This window comes from Vidua chalybeata, chromosome 12, assembly GCF_026979565.1.
Source record: "Vidua chalybeata isolate OUT-0048 chromosome 12, bVidCha1 merged haplotype, whole genome shotgun sequence".
NCBI classification, from domain to species: domain Eukaryota; kingdom Metazoa; phylum Chordata; class Aves; order Passeriformes; family Viduidae; genus Vidua; species Vidua chalybeata.
Window position 1 is genome coordinate 402559 of NC_071541.1, and position 18378 is coordinate 420936.

At 53.8% G+C, this 18378-nt stretch overlaps 1 protein-coding gene across 1 annotated transcript in view; it reads left to right on the forward strand.

Moving 5' to 3' along the window:
• The window catches only part of PLXND1 (plexin D1), a 71011-nt gene that overhangs the window by 28405 nt on the left and 24228 nt on the right, over positions 1-18378 (forward strand). The window contains exons 9-20 of the mRNA XM_053953895.1: positions 851-958; positions 2766-2855; positions 3704-3797; positions 6211-6374; positions 7144-7295; positions 7444-7543; positions 10546-10685; positions 11029-11196; positions 13105-13195; positions 13346-13621; positions 14528-14677; positions 18253-18367. Coding sequence (XP_053809870.1) covers positions 851-958; positions 2766-2855; positions 3704-3797; positions 6211-6374; positions 7144-7295; positions 7444-7543; positions 10546-10685; positions 11029-11196; positions 13105-13195; positions 13346-13621; positions 14528-14677; positions 18253-18367 — 1648 coding nt within the window. The remainder of the gene's footprint in view (positions 1-850; positions 959-2765; positions 2856-3703; positions 3798-6210; positions 6375-7143; positions 7296-7443; positions 7544-10545; positions 10686-11028; positions 11197-13104; positions 13196-13345; positions 13622-14527; positions 14678-18252; positions 18368-18378) is intronic.

An 18378-nucleotide genomic window follows, 5' to 3' on the forward strand; every position in this document is an offset into this window, starting at 1 on the left:
GATGAGTCTGAACAGGCGTCCTAGCACTGGGAGGGCAGGCTTGGCCTCTCCTTGGGGCAGCAGCAGCACTGCCATCAGTGGAGCCACAGCAGGATAACCTTTAGTGCAAGCGAGAGGAAATCTTGCCTGCTGCAAATGATTCTGCATAATGGACCGAGTATTTTGTTGTCTTTTACCCCAATGGCTCCACTGTCACAGGCATTACTCTGGATGTACCCTGGGGCCATGCACAATCTGGCTTCATTTTTGCTGTAGTTTCGCAGTGTGATTTACGTCTCATGAGAGAACAGGACGGGTTTGTCACATAGACTGGAATTCTGAGTCAGCTCCAGTGTCTGAGACATCAATTTAAAACAAGAACAAAAGTAAGGAGACAGATGACCTTTTAAAATAATTTTTAAGCTTCATTTAAGCCTTTCACTGCAGCTGCCCTACTACTGCAGCCCCCTCACTGAAGGCCCTGTAGTTCCTCATACCCTCTGTCCCTGCACACGCAGCCTGTGCACTCCCAGCACCACTGTGCAGGTGGAGACCCTGGAGCACAGGCTCTGCAGGTGCTGGCAGGAGTGAGCAGGGCAATGGGTGTGACACGGCTTACAGGGGGTGGGAGAGGGTCACACCGGTAGATCTGCCATTGGAGGTAGCAGTGCCTCCCTTCAGAGTTATTCTGGCCCTGTCACGGCCAGAGTGGCAGCTGAGGTGCAGGTACAGGGTCACTGTGCACCTGGAAGTTCCCATTTCCCAGTGAAATGAATCTTATCAAGGACCTTGATGGTTCCTCTTCCCTTGTTGCTGAGGATGCTCAGCATGCACCCAGCTAACCCCTTTTTGTCCTTATTTTTGTACCCAGCAGAAGAAAATTGACTGTCCTCAAATAGTACCTGCCCCTTTGGAGCCGATGCCCACGGGTGTATCTCGGAACATCATGATCTCACTGGCCAATGCAACTTTCTCTAAGGTAAATGAGTTCCTAAAGGCATTGGGAAGGTTTGGACAGGTGTTTGGGGGAAATAAAACTCCCTGTTCCCTTGCGGGTGTTTGCTCCACCACACAGCATGCCTGTGTCAGCTCCCCCAGCCCCACATCCAGTGCCTGCGCTGAGGAATAAAGGACACAGCTCTGAGTGGTGGGCAGGGAGCCCTGTCTGAGCCACAGTGTTTGAGTACAGCATGGAAGCATTGTTTAACTTCAGATTGTCACTGCAGAGCTCATTTGGTGTGGAAATGTCCTTCGGGTCATCACTGCAGAGCTTGTTTGATGTGAAAAAGTATTTTTTGTGAAATTTTCTGTCATGTTAATTCTAACAGCAAAAAGCAGGAGTGGACATCAAATGGTGCCTTTGGAGATGTGCTGCATGCCAGAAAGAACCAGAGGAATTTGGGGCAAAGAGGCTGAGCACTGGGTAACTGCTTGAGTAAGCTCTGGTGTTTGTAGAAAGCTGCCCTGAGTAATTTTGGCTCAGATCAACAGGGCTCATGGGGCCACATTTGCCTTGCCTCTGCTGATGATTCCAGCATCCTGGGCAGCCGAGTGGCTCCTTGTTCTTCAGGAGAGGAGAATTTTGGAAGTGCCAGTGGAGCTGTTCTGGCATGCTGGAGGGTGCTGCTAGAGGCCGTGGGGGCACCACTCCCACCACACCTCCTTGCCCTCAGCGCAGGGGCAGAGCAGACCCTCGTGCCTGGATGGGGTGGCCTTTTCCTGCACAGCTCCAGCCTCCAGGAAGGAGGCTGTGACCTCTGCAATCAGCAAAACAGGGTGAGAAATCCTTCTTCCTGTCTGGATGCTGGAGGTGGCTGAGGAGGAAGCAATAGTGCATGGAGCCCACAGGAAATGGAGTCAGCAGGAAAGGGGCAGCAGGAGAGGCTCTGGCAGTCTGGCTTCCTTCCATCACCTCCTGCTCATTGTCCCAGGGCGCCCGGTAGGATTTCTTCTCTTTCCCTCTCTGGAGGAACTCGTGAGTGCTGCTGAAGCTGGGAGCCTCAGAGACATGTGCCCCAACTCTTTGCTCTAGCAGGGGCACTGCGCAGGCAGGGACATGAGGCCAGGGCTCTGGGCAGCCTGCAGAGCCAGAGCTGCTTGGGGGCAGGTGATGCACTGGGCAGGATCCTGCCTGTGTGTTTGCTGAGCAAGCAGCTGCCTGCCAGGAGCCTGGTGCTTCCTTCCATGTCTTTTATCAGATCTGCCAGTTTTCAAAGGGTAGTTAGACCTCAGTAGTGGTGAAGTATCAACTGCTGCTTGGAGATAGGATTTTTTCCTGCAGGATGTGGGCACAGCAATAATTTGGTGCAGGATATCATCCTTGTGTTATCAGGAAAACAGCACAGAAAACTGCCTTTGAACCTGTTCTTAGCTGGGTCCTTGCTTGAATTAGAGATTTGCTCAGTGTAGTTGTTGGGAGGAGGAGGAGGAAGGTAACTTTGAGCCCAAATCTCCGACTGGTTTGGGCTGCTTTGGGCAAGGTGGCCTGGGACAGCTCTGGCTCTCAGTCTGTGCTGCAGCATGAGTTCTACACACCTCGGCCCAGAGGAGCTGTTGGGGTTACAAGAGCCCAGCCAGGCACATCTGGTCTGTGTGTGCTGTGGGCCAGGCACAGCTCCTGGTCTGCACCTTTGGTGTCAGGTACTGATCTCCTGTTTGACTTGGGCAGAGTCCAGGTGCCAGTGGCAGAATCAAGGTGGGACATGGACCCTGCTGATCGACTGACAGACAGAGAACTGCACTAGATGGTTATTACAGCCATTCTGCCCTTGTCTTCCCTCTCCTAGGAGACAGCTCTGGAGTGCCATTTTGGGACAGACGGGACATTTGAAGCCCGGTGGGTGAACTCCTCTGCCGTGGAGTGTGTGCATGTGCTGGTGAGTCGAGGGGCGAGGCTGCCAGCCCTGCTTCCCCCAGGCTGAGGATCAGGTCCGAGGGCAGGCAGGGTCTTACCCCCAACCTCCCACCTGGCAGTGGGACACCACTTGCTCTCTCCCGTCCATCTCTCACTCCTGCACTCGCCCCTCTGGGCTCTCTGCATGTGCTGATGCTGGCAGGGCACACACATGTCACCACTGCTGTGTTCCCAGCTCCGTGGGGATCTGCCGTAGCTTTGGCCCCCGCTCCCCTGGGGCTTGGGAAAGAGCTGCTTGTTTACCTTTATAAACGGGAAGAGTTTTGTTCAGACAAAAAAATTGGCCACTTTTCAGGATTGCTGTTTCTGTAGCTTTTACTTTGAACAAGGAATCAGCCTGAGAAAATGCTGTGATGCTCACTGGAAAGCAGTGTGTGGTTGCCGGAGGGCAAACTGCACCTGCAAAATGCAGCAAACATTTGGGCTTTCACCAGTAGGAACATTGCAAGTTGAAGCTGGAGAAGAGCACTTTCCCATCACGTCACCTGTATCACAGCCCCACACTGAGAATGTGCAGACAGTCCAGGCTGCTCGTTTTCCTGTCCATTTCTGCTAAAAATAGCAGCAACCCAGGGCTCTGTGCTCACCACGATATGCACTGTGTCCTGGTGCCCTTTACTGGGACTTCAGCAAAATGATTAAAACAAAACAGCTGTCCCACTTCTTCTGCTAAGGATAAGACCCCTGTGTCTGGAGGAGCAGTGGTCAAAGAAGCCTCACAAGAAAGGTCAATCCATGGGGGGTATGTGTGTGTATGTAACCTCCTATTTCACTAAATTTCATAAGTTTTTGTTTGTGTTTTGTGTGCAGCTCCACACATCAGAGAAAAGCCATCGCTTCCCAGTGAACCTCCAGCTGAAGGACAAACCAGACAGATTTATTGACAGTCCGGAGATGATGACAGGTCTGAGTTGAAAATATTTTTATGTGCTTCTCTCATCTGGTTGGCTTGAACGACTCTCAAACCTGGGCAGAGTTTATGGCTGCAGGAGAGAAACCATGGCTCCAGTGGGCACAGCACAATTCCTTCTCTCAGGCACATGCAGAAAGTGTATTTACCCAGAGTCACCCTCCATGAATGTGAGCCCAGAGCCCAGAGTGGCACCCACACATCCCTGTTACAGCCAGCCAAAGTCAAGCCCCACCCTGAAGTGCAGCTCAGGTCTCACCTGTCAGCGGTGCATGGCTCAGGTTACCTGGTGCTCTCAGTCACAGCCCACAGCTGGGATGTGGGCTAGACAGGAATTCCTCCCTGGGAGAGGAGGGATGGGGCAGGGCTCTTCCCTCAGCTCTCACAGGAGCATGGCATCAAGGTTCCACATGCTGTGAAAATTGAGTCCTTCTTTTTGCTTCCTCTGCTGAGAAGGAATAAAATGTGTAAGCACATTTCACCCCTGGCCCGTTCTCTGTCTCTGTGAAGAGTGGCTGGATTCCCAAAAAAGCCCTTGCTACATCAGCAAACTGAGGAGGGCAGGCAGTCAGACTCAAAATGAGTCAGACTCAGACACGGTAGCCAGGCAGGACGAGCCCAGTGGGTCGGCCACGGAGCCGGGCTGGCGCAGCAGCTGCCACACTCGGCGTGGCCGAGGTTTGGCAGTGCCCCTTGCCAAGGGCTCTGGCTGGAGGCAGCATTCCCCAGCTCCTTTGCCTCTCAACAGGGTCAGCAGCTGTGGCAGAAGGGGCTGATTTATCTGAAGTGCAGAGGAGGATGAGAGCCCAAAGAGAGCTTTCCTTTGGAGGATGGCTGTGACAGGGAGAAAGACACGAGCACCAACAACCAGTGACCAGGATAGAAAGGTTTCCCCATGATAAACCCCTGTGAACAGAGGAGGATTATCTTGCAATGTGAAAATACCTGGAAATACCAGCATAGCCAGGCATGAGATCTGGTTTCTCTGCAGAAAGAAGAGGGCATAATTTTGCAATACAGTGGTAACCCTGAGGAGGGGGGTGGGACATGGGGCTTTGGCTGTGTAGAAGACTCAGTTCTCTGTGTGGGTGGCGCTGGGAGCAGGAACCACAGCAGAAAAAGCGTGGTGGAATTCCCCTCCTCCTGCATGGAGCAGAAGCTCATTTACATAGGCCATGTTTGCATCCATTGGAATTGGCCAGAATATTTGGAGTTCCCACGGGACTGTTATGCTGCTCTGGCTCCTCCTCGCTTTGCTCAGGCTGGTGTGAGTCACATTAGAGAGACTGCCTTGCATCAGAGATCTGCTAGACAAACATCGTTTAAAAAATGTCTTTAATGAAATCACTGATGTTATTGTTTATTATTTCAGTGTTTATTAGCTTTTATTGCACACTCTGTTTGATAGTCCATTGAAGGAATACAAGCTGTGCTATTGCTTGGAAAACCACCCAGTGTAATCTCCTGGGGAGACTGCAGATGACATGGAATAAGTTTTTTTTGTGGAGAATAGGAGAGACCCTCAGTACCAGTGATGTTTCCTTAGCATGGCACAGGCAGAGTGTTGGTGCTGATGGAGTTTCATTAGCACAGCAGAGCAGTGAGGCTAAGGGACTCATTAGTTACTCAGGAAGTGCCTTAAGATGCTCCTGAGAGCAGAAGTGCCAAATTTGTGTCTGTTTCTGTGTTTTATGTGCTCCTGCAAAGTCTCCTGTGGGGAAAAGGGTGTGAAAGCCATGTTTTCTGAGCATTTCTGACTGTTACCTCCATGGATACCCACACTTCAGTGGCAGAAGTCTTGAGGCTGGAGAGGAAATGTAACTCAGGGCATCAGCTAATGGAGATGTGAAGGCAGTATAATAAAAACAGATGGAAGTTGAGCTGAGCAGATCTGAAGGGAGAAGAAGTCACTGAAAGGGGTCTGTGTCACAGGGGGAAGGACAGAACTGTAAACACTGTACAAAGCACAAACTACCCCATTTTTTGTCAGTGTGGAAGCAATATGATTATTTTCCTGGCAGGATGGAGCCAACTTTGCCAAGCAGCTTCCCATGTGGATGCTGAGAGTTGGAAACATGTAGCATTAATTGACAAAAGGTTCCAAGTTTGGGTGTTGCTTGTTTTTCAAGGGGGAGAAAAAGGAAAAGAATGTGCTAAATTATATTGTAGTGTGAAGAAGCGTCCAGGCCTTCTGGGGAGCCTGCAGGATGGTAGCCAAGTGCTGCCTCGTCTCGCTGTGTGTGCAGACTGCTCTGCTCATCCGCTGGATTTCAGATTTTACTGGATTAATGTAATGGGCAGGTGGTGGGAGTGGGGGGGCCGTATGTGTTGGATTGCCTTAGGCTAAGCAAAGCTGTGAGAGCCTCAGGCCTGGAGCTCATGTTGTCTGTTGTCTCTGGTGCTTCAGTGGAGGTGTACAACTGTGCGACTGGCAGCGCCGACTGCTCCCAGTGCTTGGGGAGGGAGGACCTGGGGCACCGCTGCCTCTGGAGTGAGAGCAGCTCCAGCTGCAGGCTGCAAACCGAGCCTCCACAGGTCTCTGAAGCCTGCCCACCTCCTGAGATTCGCAAGGTAAGACCCGAGGGCAGCATGCAGGGTGCTCGCAGTGTGGCGCGGCGTGGCGCGAGGTGGAGGGTGGTGCCCAGGGCTGGGACTGGCTGCACTGTGCTGCCTGGAGCAGAGGAGGATCTGCACATTGTCCCTGGCACAGGACGGGGTCAAGACCAGCACTGATTTTCTATGCTGTCAAGTCACCTGGTGCCAAGGACATCTTGCTAGTGGCAGGATCCGGTCTTCATCATGCTAGATGGAAAAACAACAGCAGCACAGTCATGGCCGGTACCCTGTCCTCTCTCAGCACTGGGATGCTGTTGTGACCAGTACTCTGTCCCCTCACAGCGCTGGTGGCAGCAGCTGTCAGGTGAAACTGGCGGTGTAGGAGTGGGTTCAAAGCTGGTGTGGGGAAGAAAGCATGTTTCTTCCCAGATGTGTTTGCAGCTGAAATGATCCTTGACTAAACCCCACTGCCCAGCACAGCAGAGAAGTGTGATGGTTTCTCCTCTGCCGAGCTGGAGCAAGGAGACTCTGGTGTTGGGTGCACTGGGCAAGCAGAAGTGTGAGGAGTGATTCTGTCTGCTTCACGGGGCTCAGGCAGTGCTTGGGCACCGGGATTGGCTCAGGGATGAAGGCCAGAAACTCCTGGTTCTCCCTGACCTGGTCTAGTGGAAGGTGTCCCTGCCAATGGCATGAATCATAGATGATCTTTGAGGTCTCTTCCAACCCAAACTGTTCTGGGATCCTGTGATGCTCTGACTTTATGACCTGCCCCTTGGTGCTGCAGATCGAGCCGCTGCGTGGGCCTCTGGAGGGGGGCACGCTGCTCACCATCCGCGGGAGGAACCTGGGCCGCCGCTTCAGTGACATCCTGGGCGCCGTCCGCGTGGGCGGCGTGCACTGCGCCCCGCTGCCCGACAGATACGTCGTCTCTGAGACGTGAGTGGGGGGAGCTGGGAGGAGCGACCATGACCCCTGCACGTCCCCGGCCCATGCCTGTCCCTCCCTGTCCCTGAGGCCAGGCAGAGGCCAGCTGCTGCTGCCCCTCGCCCCTGGCACTGCTGCCATCTGCCTCATCCATCCACAGAGTCGTGTGCCAGACCGGAGAGGCTCCGGAGGCGTTTTCGGATGTGGTCACGGTTAACGTGAGCCGGGAGGGGAGGTCCAGGGAGCGGTACTCCTACGTGGTGAGTGGCTGTCTCCTGAGTGTTCCTTTGGTGACTCCTGTGCCCCTTGAAGTGGCTGTGCAGCTCCCCATGCCTTCCCCAGCTGGCTGAGAAACAGGAATGTTGGGGTCCTTAAGGAGCTGCTGAGGAGTCACATCACCTGTGGTCACCTGTGTGGGGTGTGGCAGGACCACAGCAGGATACTGGCAGCACAGCCACGCTCCCAGACTCAGCTCCTGCAGGGGTCTGTCTCATCCCACCTCTATTGACAATTCTCCTGCTATAAAAAGGAACTCAGTTTTCTTCTACCTCTTTTGCTGAAGTGTTGTTACAACCTGTGAGATTTTTTGAGACTTCTGAAGCCCCTTTGTGCTGTGTAAGTTACATTCCATAAACTCACATTGTTTAGAACTGATATTTTTGCTGCAGAGATTGTATTAGTTTTTGCATGAAATAATGTGTAGGGATTAGACTGAAGCTAACCCCATGTCACTGTGCAATGAAAAGCCCTTTATAACTTTGTGCTGTGCTGTTCCACAAAGATAGCTTTCATCTCTATAAACCTGGAGAGAAATCCATGCATTTTTTCTCTTCCCTACACGAGCCTTCTTCTTGGACAGTATCCATGGGCAGCCATGAGGGGTGGGTGCTGAGAGCACGTGGAGTGCTTGGAGCCTTTGTACCTCCACTGCAGCTTCAGCTGGGGCAGGACGGTCCGTGCTGCAAGTTGCTGGCCTGGGAGAAGACTTGGAGCCCCAGAAAACACTTAGATTCCTGGTGGTCCTTGTGAGAAATCTGGGACAGATCACGGAGTGTGATTCTCCCACCCTGAAGCCAAAGACAGATTGGGTGTTTAGTTCAGGGAGCTGAGAGCATGCAGCCAGCACAGGCATGGCACACCCCAGCACTCAGCAGAGCCAGCCTGACACTGCCTGGGGAGAGGCTGGTGAGGTGATGGCACTGCCAGGCCAGTCCCAGCAGGAGTTCCCAGATCCCATTTCCACAGTTTCCAGGTGTCCAGGTTCACAGCAGCCCCCTTGGTTTGGGGATTCTCAGGATGTGTGTGCTGAGCTGGCACATCCTCCACTGCTGGCTGAGAGGGGGGAGAGGGGCCCAGAGAGTGGAACAGGGCTGGGCAGCTCCTTCACCAGCTCTTAACATGCGAGGAAAAGCCTCTCAGGAAACACCTGTGGAAGCACCAATGCTAAACAAAGCCAGTCCCTGACCTCAGCCTGGGTCCATGGCAGCCCTGGGCAAGCTTAGGGAGCAGGCTCCTCCTGGAGTGGGAGAGAAGCTGTTCCTGCTTGGGTGGCACAGTAGAAAACTGCTATCTGTCTGTCTGTCTCTGTCTTGTTTGTCTTAGCAAAGCTTGGAGCAGATATGAGGGAGTGCCCTGCCTTGTGCACGTGTTGGGGAGGGACACTGCATGATGGAGGTGTGTCACACTGAAAGCAGCTTTCATGCCATTTGCAGACCAAGCAACACTCTTGTTTTCTTGGTTCTCCTCTCCCATCTGATGGCATGCAAATGGAGTAGCCTACACCATGCAAAGCTGGTCTTGGTGAGACCTGAGCTTGAGCACTAATACGGTTTGCCTGGAAAAGTTTAAAAGCCTTTCAGAACTGCCCTCCCAAAGAAGGTACTTCATGAAATACCAGATATTGTTTGTGTGCTACATCTTTCAAAGTCCCCATTATACATGCCTAGAAGAGACAGAATTCAGCTGTAATTGTACTGAGGAGGAGGGAGAGGCTTCTTCAGGACATTACAGCAGGCTATGGATGAGCTGGATTTGCCAAAGCTACGATGGAGGTGATTGGTGCTGGCAGTGCACCAAGAGCAGCAGCCCCTGGCTCTGGCTAAGGGGAAGGGCTTTGGGGAACAGCAATAATCCTCTCTGCTGATGCTGTAGCTGCACTTATGAATATGTGGGTTAAGGGCCAAGGCCAGGAGACAGCTGCCCGCAGACAGAGAAATAGAAATTAGCAAAACAGATCTGGTGGAAATGGGTGACGATCAGAACTGACAGAGGAAACGGCAATAGAGGAGTGAAGCCATCTGAGTGTAGGACAAGGGCCAGGGTAGATGTTAATGCAAGGGTTTGTGTGGCAGAGACTGCCAGGCAAGGCATTAACAGCAGGCGCAGCCTGCCCTCCACCACCCGCCTGCGAGGGTCTGCTCTGCACGAGCAAGGGATGGGCTGGGGGTGAGTGGGGCCAGCCTCTGTGGGCCTGTCTGAGAGGGAGTCGCCAGTGCCCTATGGAAGGGTCTAGAGATCATGATTTGCTCTGCCCTGGCTGTCCTGCTCGAATGGAGCAGGGATGTTGCCAGCAGCCTCTCCTGGGGTGCCTGTAAGCAGACAAGAGGGCTCAGCGCCACGTGAGTTATCAAAGCCTCCAGCTCATGAATCTCAGGAAGATTTCCAGGGGCTGCAAACACAGATAACATACGTGCTAATTTATGCTGCAAATGGCAAGAAGCAAAGTAACTTCCCCCTCAGTTCCTGTTACCTCAAGAGATACAGATTTGAAGCTTCCTTAGCAGGGATCTGATATTCAGTTATCTAAACCCAGGTGGGGTTTACTGATCTCAAGGCCATCCTCCAGTGGGGCTTTAACATTATCTTTGCATTTTGGAGGACATGGATCTGGAAGAGCTGAGATGGTGAGGGAGGGAATGAGTGAGAAATTTCCTTTTATTGATGGACCTTGTGCTGTCGCTGGCTCTGGACCTCCTGCTGGAAATCTGAAGGGAATGGTGGGATCTTGGGCTCCTGTTTGGCCCCATGTTTCATTTATAGACAGTATTTAGGGACCACTGAGAGTCACAGAGGTTTTATATGATCTTACTCCTTAGCGTTTGTATCACTTCTCTTTTTCTGAAACCTTGCCAGCAAAAGCTTTTGTTTGATCCTCACAGTGCTGGACACTTACTCGAAGTTCTGAATCAATTCCCATGTACAGTGTGGAATATCCAGCTGCAGATTTACCAGGCTAGAAAACAGATTTCCCCTTTGTTTTTAGCTTCCCGTGGTGCAGTCCATAGCTCCTGCGAATGGCCCGAAGGCAGGAGGAACAAGAGTGACCATCAGAGGCAGCAGGCTGGATGTCGGCTCAGAACTCCGTGTCCTCATCAACTCCTCCAAGCAGTGCACGGACCTCAGGTGGGAGCAGGGCTGGGGGCTGGCACTGGAGTAGTGACGAGAGCCAAAGCATTAGGAAGGTTGGCATTGTCCCTCAAGAAGTCAGGCAGAGCGAGGGTTTTGATGGGGGGCACCACTACGTGCTGGCACGGCATCCCCCACTTGCCCATCCCCTCCGTGTGCGGGGAACAGTCCCGGCAGCCGGCTGGTGTGGGCTGGGAGCTGCCCGCTAGCAGGCCTGGAGGAACAGCTAGTTGGCATGTGATGGAAGCTCCGTTCTCCTGTGGCTGCACCCTGTCAGGGGTGCTCAGGCCAGCCCCCAGCCCGTGGCTCCCTGCAGCTCACCCCTCCTGTCCTCGCGCAGCCGCACCGACAGCACCATCACCTGCACCATGCCCGCCGTGGAGCTCACCACAGCTGTGCCAGTCTGCGTGCAGTTCGAGAACAAGTCTTGTGCCAGCCACAACATCACTTTCAAATATGAGAAGAACCCGGTTATATCAGACATCAACCCCAAAAAGAGCCAGATCAGGTGAGATCCTGCCCTAGCTGAGACAGCCCGTGAAAGAGAGGGTCAGCTCCAGGAGGGAGAGGGTGGGGAGAGGGTCCTGCCAGGGGAAAGGGGCTTCTCAGCCCTGGGCTGGACGGGTGTAGAGGGTGCCTTAGCTTGCTCTTGGGGTGCTCCAGGGTAACCCCAGCATGGGAGTAGAAGAGGTCTCACACACCAGGACTGTCCCTAGCTTGTTTTGATGCATTTATGAGTGGAAAAATGTTAGCCTTGTTAACTATACTGTGCACACCTGGTGAGTGTTTTGGGGAGGCCCAGATGGGGGCTCTATGAGACCCTGAGGATTTTTCTTGGCAGTAAAACTGCTGGAGGATGAGATGAGATTTGTAATTTTGGATTTCAACCTTCCCTGAGGTCACAGTATTTAATTTTTAAAGTGCATTGCTTTTAGTTTCACATCTCTGTGGAGTTCTCAGACTTCTGTTCCTTTGAATACCCTGGTGAAATACCATCCTCCTCACCTGTGAAGTCTGAAAAACCCAGGGCTGACTAGGAAATCTGGGAGGCCAGCAGCTGTGCTGCAGGACATCACTGAAAGCAGCACGCCCAGGGTCGAGCATGAGCAGGCTCTGGTGGCCTGACCCTCTTGGAACAAAGCTGCCTCTCTGTTCCCCAGCACAATGCCAAGGCTGCAGGCTATGGGAATGTTTAGGGGAAAGGCAGAGCCATGACTCAGCCAGGCGCAGCCCCTTGCAGGCTTCCAACTGGCGAGAGCAGTGCCTAAAAAGAGACAAGGGAACAATGTCCCGCCTGAAGTCACAAAGGAAACCACTGGGGTATTTCTCAGTCACCTTAGTCTGCTTCCTTGGTACTTAGAGCCGTTCCCAAATTTCAGAGAACAGGGTTGGTAACTGCAGGCTCTCTCCAGCCTCTGGAGTGGCTCGTGCAGTCTGACTGCTTAGCACATTGCTGGGCTATTGACCATGAGGTGCTAATAACTTGTGTAAAAATTTAGCTGGGTCTGATTTCTCTTACCATATTGATAAAATAATCCATATAACCAAAACCTAAACCAATGCAAAAGTTGTACCCTAATCTGTAGATGTGACAGGCTAGTGAGAAACTTGGATCATAACTTCCTAGTGATATCCCCAGGCTTCAGAGAATCCTGGGGCCTCATGCCCAAAGTCACTGTGCCTGGAGTGCTCTTCAGATAACAGGACTTGTGAGTCTTGCCTGTTCCCTGGCAAATACTCCAAACAAGTCAAATGTGATACGGGGAAGTGCAGATGAGTGGTGCTGGTTCTCCAGCCGTTGCTCTGCCTTGTGCACATTGGAGCTGCTCATTATTCTTGTTAGTTGACTGCACAGTGAGAAGCCCATATGTTGCATTCCCATTCCCCCCAAGCAGATTCAAAACACAACAATTTCCACATTTTGGTCTAAATCACAAGTTCCTGGAAGATGCAGGATGAGGGACGTTTCCCTCTCCAAGTCTCACAGTGCTGTGTGGGTGCTGCAGGGGCAAGGGCAAGGGCAGGGGATGTGTCCTGGCCATCACTTTACAGGTCACTTACATGGCCAGTGGCCAGGATGCCTGCTGCATATACCCTAGCATGCAGAGGCTGCTGTTCTGGACAGTGGGAGTAAGGGGCACAGCTCACTGATGCTGGAAGAGGCTCCCCACTTTCCACCAGAGCATCTACTCCTCCTTCCTTCCTTCCTTCCTTTCTTACATGATCTTGTGGTAGCTGTGTAGGTAGCTTCCTACTTCTGCTGTAAATAGGAGGAAGGCTTTGGCTGTTGGGTCATATTTTCTGCTCAGGCAGCTTGGAAACACCTCTGAGAAAATGACAGGAGGAAGATGCAGCCCTCACATCCCACTGCTGCACTGTCCTCTGCAGTCACCCTCTCTTTCTTCCCTTCTCAAAGCGGGGGCAGGATCATCACCCTGGAAGGAAGAGGCTTTGGGCTGGTGCAGAACGTGTCCATGGCTGTCCGTGGCATCGGCAGAGAGCACACGGTGGGTGTCTTGGCCAGGCATGGCCCGGTGCTGCAGCAGGGCTGCGTGCCTGCTGCCAGGAGCTGTGCAGCTGGGGCCTCGGCCCGTGCCCAGGATGGGCTGGAGCCCTCGTGGTGCTGGGTTCTGACACGCTCTCGCTCCTGCTTTCAGCGCTGTAAGGTGCACACTGACACGGCCATCACCTGCCCCTCTCCAGCTGCCTCCAACGTCACTGTGGGGAGCAAGCCAGCCCCTGTCGATTTCTACCTCAACGGGCGCCTCTACTCTGACGAGCGCTCGGCTCTGGATGAGGAGATGTACTCCGAGGAGGCCTCGCACATCAGCAAATTCAGCCTGGGCTACTACGCTGACCCCCAGTTCTCCACAGCCAAGAAGGAGAAGTGGATCAAGCACCATCCTGGCGAGCCCTTGACTCTGGTCATACATGTAAGAGGGTGGTGGTTACAGCTCTGCTTCTCTCTGCTGCTGCCATCTCCACCCTGGGCAGCTCCTCGGTCCTAAGTACCAGCACAGGGACTGCCCACAGACACAGCACGGAGAAGGGGGTGGATGGAACTGGAGAGGCAGGAGCAGGTGATTTTGGCTCAGCTTGCAGCTTCTGCATCTCTCTGCCCCAGGAGATGCAGCCTGGTGCGGGGATGCCTCCTGAGGCATGATGCCAGAGAGCTGCCTGGGGAGGGTGCTGTAGCTAGGGGTTAAATGAGATACTGGGCATGTGGAAAAGAACTACAATGCCCTGGCCCAAAACCAGGCAGGTGCTGCAGAAGGGCCTGACAATAGATGTTTATTCCTGCAGAAACAGGTCATTCATTCTTCTCTTTTGGCTACTGAATTCAGCTCAGCTCACAAGGAAGTTGGGGTGCAGAAGCTGATTGGCCTGGACAATGAGTAATAGTAATTCAAAGGCCATTGTTTGCTGCAGGATATCCTAATGGTTTGCAACGTGCTCCAGAAATGTGCTCCCCCTTTCTCAGGCTTTGCAGGCGCATCCCCTGGCTGTCCCCTCCGTTGTACATCCTTCCCCCCTCCCAGATGGGTGCTTACATCCTTATCTTCCATGCGCAGCAGGCCCGATCAAAAGCAGATTTTTCCAGGTTCCATGAGGGGCTTGTTCATCCTATGCCCCATGCTGAGTGAAGAATGGGAAACAGGAAAATGGGGAATGGCCTGGTTTTGGCTTTCCTGTGGAGTCCTGGAAAAATGTTCTTGGTGAGGGAGAGTCTTCCCAGGTCTGCAAAACAGCAGGGAATATGGGAAGTAAAGCAGAAAGATCGATTGCAATTCTAACTGCTATGCTGCAGCCTGACATCCTGATTTTTGTTCTGCCTTTAGAAAGAGCCTGACAGCCTGGGCCTGGAAAGCAATGAATACCAGGTGAAAATCGGCCTGATCTCGTGTGAGATCCAGATTGTTTCAGACAAAGTCATCCACTGCTCCATCAACGAGTCGCTGAGCTCCTCGGAGAGGCAGCTGCCGGTGACGGTGAGTGCGGAGCCGTGCGGGCACGGGGGTCCCGGTGAGTGCGGAGCTCTGTGGGCACGGGGGTCCCGGTGAGTGCGGAGCTCTGTGGGCACGGGGATCCCAGTGAGTGCAGAACTCTGTGGGCACGGGGGTCCCGGTGAGTGAGGAGCTCTGTGGGCACGGGGGTCCCGGTGAGTGCAGAGCTCTGTGGGCACGGGGATCCCAGTGAGTGCAGAGCTCTGTGGGCACGGGGGTCCCGGTGAGTGCGGAGCTCTGTGGGCACGGGGATCCCAGTGAGTGCAGAACTCTGTGGGCACGGGGGTCCCGGTGAGTGCGGAGCCGTGTGGGCACGGGGGTCCCAGTGAGTGCAGAACTCTTTGGGCACGGGGGTCCCGGTGAGTGAGGAGCTGTGTGGGCACGGGGGTCCCGGTGAGTGCGGAGCTCTCTGGGCACGGGGGTCCCGGTGAGTGCGGAGCCGTGTGGGCACGGGGATCCCGGTGAGTGCAGAGCTCTGTGGGCACGGGGGTCCCGGTGAGTGCAGAGCTCTGTGGGCACGGGGATCCCAGTGAGTGCAGAACTCTGTGGGCACGGGGGTCCCAGTGAGTGCAGAACTCTGTGGGCACGGGGGTCCCGGTGAGTGCGGAGCCGTGCGGGCACGGGGGTCCCGGTGAGTGCGGAGCCGTGCGGGCACGGGGGTCCCAGTGAGTGCGGAGCTGTGTGGGCACGGGGGTCCCGGTGAGTGAGGAGCCGTGTGGGCACGGGGGTCCCGCTGCTCACCCCGCTCGTGCAGCGCCTGCCCAGCTCGAGCTCACCCGCTGGTGACCCTGCAGGAGGCTGCACAGGGGAAGAGTGGCCAAAGCACGCCGTGCAGGGTCAGCAGGATGCAGGGGCCGGGCCGAGGGCTGCCCCCAGCCGTGGCACCGGCAGCTGCCCGCGGAGCTCCGGCGCTGGGCCCCAGCGGAGGCTGGGCAGCTCTGAAGGGCACGCTGAGGTCTTGGCCATGTGAGGTTTTGTCACCTGCACTGATTTCCTGCTCCTCGTGAGATACGTTTGGGGATTTCCTTACAGCTTCAAGCCATCGGCTCTGCTCCCACCAGCAGAAGGGCTACGAGTGGCCGTGAGAGGCCAGCCTTCCCCGAGCTGGGTCCCTGCTGGGTCCCTGCAGAGTGACCGGGAGGGTGAGGGCAGCACTCAGGGCTTCCAAAGGCTGCTGCTTTCTCGCTGCAGAGTTCAGTGTTCAGGGCTGCTGTTTCTCTTTGTGTCTGCAAATGCACCGCACTTTGTTACTGTCCTGTTTTCCAGAGGGCTGGACTGAACTGCTGTGCTTGCCTCAGTTTCCCTCATGTCACACACAGCCCATGGCCATGCAGGGATGTGACCATGGCTCTTTGTATCTGGAGAGAAAACGCCTCCACCTCCGTGGGAGACCCCGCTGCCCTCTCCCAGTCCGTGTGTTGGCAGGGGATGGATGGGAGCCTGAGGCATGGGCAGGGAGGGCAAGGGGAGCTGGAGGGAGCTGCAGAGCTCTGGAGTTGGGCTGCCCAGGAGAAAGGACAGTGCACTACCAATTCACTGACAGGATTGTCCAGTTTACTGGCAACAATCTGAGGTGTATGAAATTCTGTTGCAAACTGGAGTCTTGGAAATACAGAAGTAACAGAATTTTTTGAGTCATCTTAACAGGAATTTTAAACAGGGTAATTTTAATTTTTTTTTTGTGAGAACTGAGAAACAGGGGAATCCCTCTGTGGAAGAAAAGGAATTTTTGAGTTTGCTAGTCTTGGTGTGACATTAACCAATCATGGCAAGTCCCCAGGAAGCAGGAGTGTGATACCCAGCCCTAAATATCACAAGGGTGTTCAGAGTGCACCAGCAATGTGAGTGCAGCTAATTAATCTGCTTGTATTCATACCTGTGCACCCCTACTAAACCTACAGGCGTGGCTGGGGCCCTTGCCTGCCGGCCATTCCACGGGCGGCCGCTGCTTCATCACACATGAGAAATGGCTTTGGTGACACAGGGCAGGCATGTGCAGCAGCCTTGCCTGGGTCCCACTGAGTGTTGAGTAGAGCTGTCCAGCTACACAAGAGAGACTTGTCAAGACATTCAGGCCCATCTTTGTTTATGACCAAACAGTTTAAACATTGAATTAAACAGCAGCCGAGGGATTTTTTTCTCTGAAAAATGCAAAAGGCTGAGCTGGTGAAGGAAAAAAGACTCAAAACACATTAAAGAGCTGCCTCATTGCAGCATTTCAGAGGGAGACAGTGGAGATCCTGAGTCTGGGCATGTGGCTGTGAGGCTGCTGAGTAAATGCCCCAGTGCTCTTGCAGTGCTGTGGCTCCTGTCCCTGTCCAGCACCATGGCTCTTGGACAACGTGCCAGGGTAGAGACCAAAGCTCTCAGTGACTGGAGCTTCCACTGGCAGCAGCCATGCCCTCTCCAATGCTCCTAGAGCTAGGGCTGGATTTCCCTCAGGATGGAGCTGTGTGTCTGGTGGTGGAGGTGGTGGGAAGATCCTGCTTGTGGGATGGCTTTGGTCCAGTGGCTGAGCTGCTGGAATTTCACCCCAGTGGGCACCTTTCCCAGAGGTGTTCCATGACACAGGAAATAAAGATTAATTTTGATTAATCAAATGATTAATCAAAATCATAAGATTACTGGAGTTCTTCCCTACCTAATTTCAAGGGTTTTTTTCTCAAGTTTCTCTCACTTCTCATTCCCTGGGAGAAGTGAAACTCACATTTCCAGAAGCGAAAGCCTTGTGTGGTCATGAGTTTTCCTTATCAGATGATCCTGTGGAATCCTTTCATTCCAAGGGCCCAAAGAGCTGTTTGTAAACGGCACCAGCCAGCCTGTGATGTGTGCTGGCCTCTTCCCTTCTGGAGATCAGGAGACCCAAGGACTGAGCTCTAGTGGTTTGTGCTTGTTGTCACAAGAAGTACAGGCTGGGAGCAGGGCCAGCACCTTCTGACACCCCTTTCACTGCTTTAGCCACAAGATCATTACTCGTCTATGGTCTCATTTATTTTTATTCCCTTAGTTTATTTGTATTTCAAGGACTTTAAAGTTTCTTAACCCTACTTCTTCTGGGTGGCAGCCGTCCTGATTTTGGAGGAGAAAGGCAAGTGCAGCAGGGCTCCAAAGGCTGTTCAGAGCCATCAGAAGCTGATGATTAGTGGAAGTGATTTTCTAGTAAGAGCAGCACAGGCAGCCTTGTACGGTGCCGTGGGCTCTCTAGGAAAGGGCTGTCTCTTCTGGGGCAGATGCAGTGGGGCCACGGGGCCTGCAGTTCTGCCACCAAAGCCCTGTGCTGGCGCTGGGATGGGCACCACTGCAGCATCACAGCCTGCTGGCTGTGGCCTTGGCATCCCCCAGAGCACAGGAGGGGAATTGGGCTCCCTGGAGACGCACAGAGTGCCCGGGCTCTGGCAGTGAAAGGCACAGCCCGGCCTCCCTCCCTCCGAGCCTGGGAGGCTGTGCCAGCTGAGCCCTCGGGTGAAGGTCTGCTGAGTGCTGCCCTGTGTCCTCCCTGCTCCCAGCCCTTTGGCAACCTGCTGCTCAGCTCCTGCTTTTCCTGCCTCCTTCTTCCTCAGATCCAAGTTGGAAAGTTCAACTACACAATTGCCATGCTGCACCTTGGGGGAGGAGAGACCGCGATCATTGTCTCCATCGTTATCTGCAGCATCCTGCTGGTGCTCTCTGTTGTAGGTAAGGGAAAG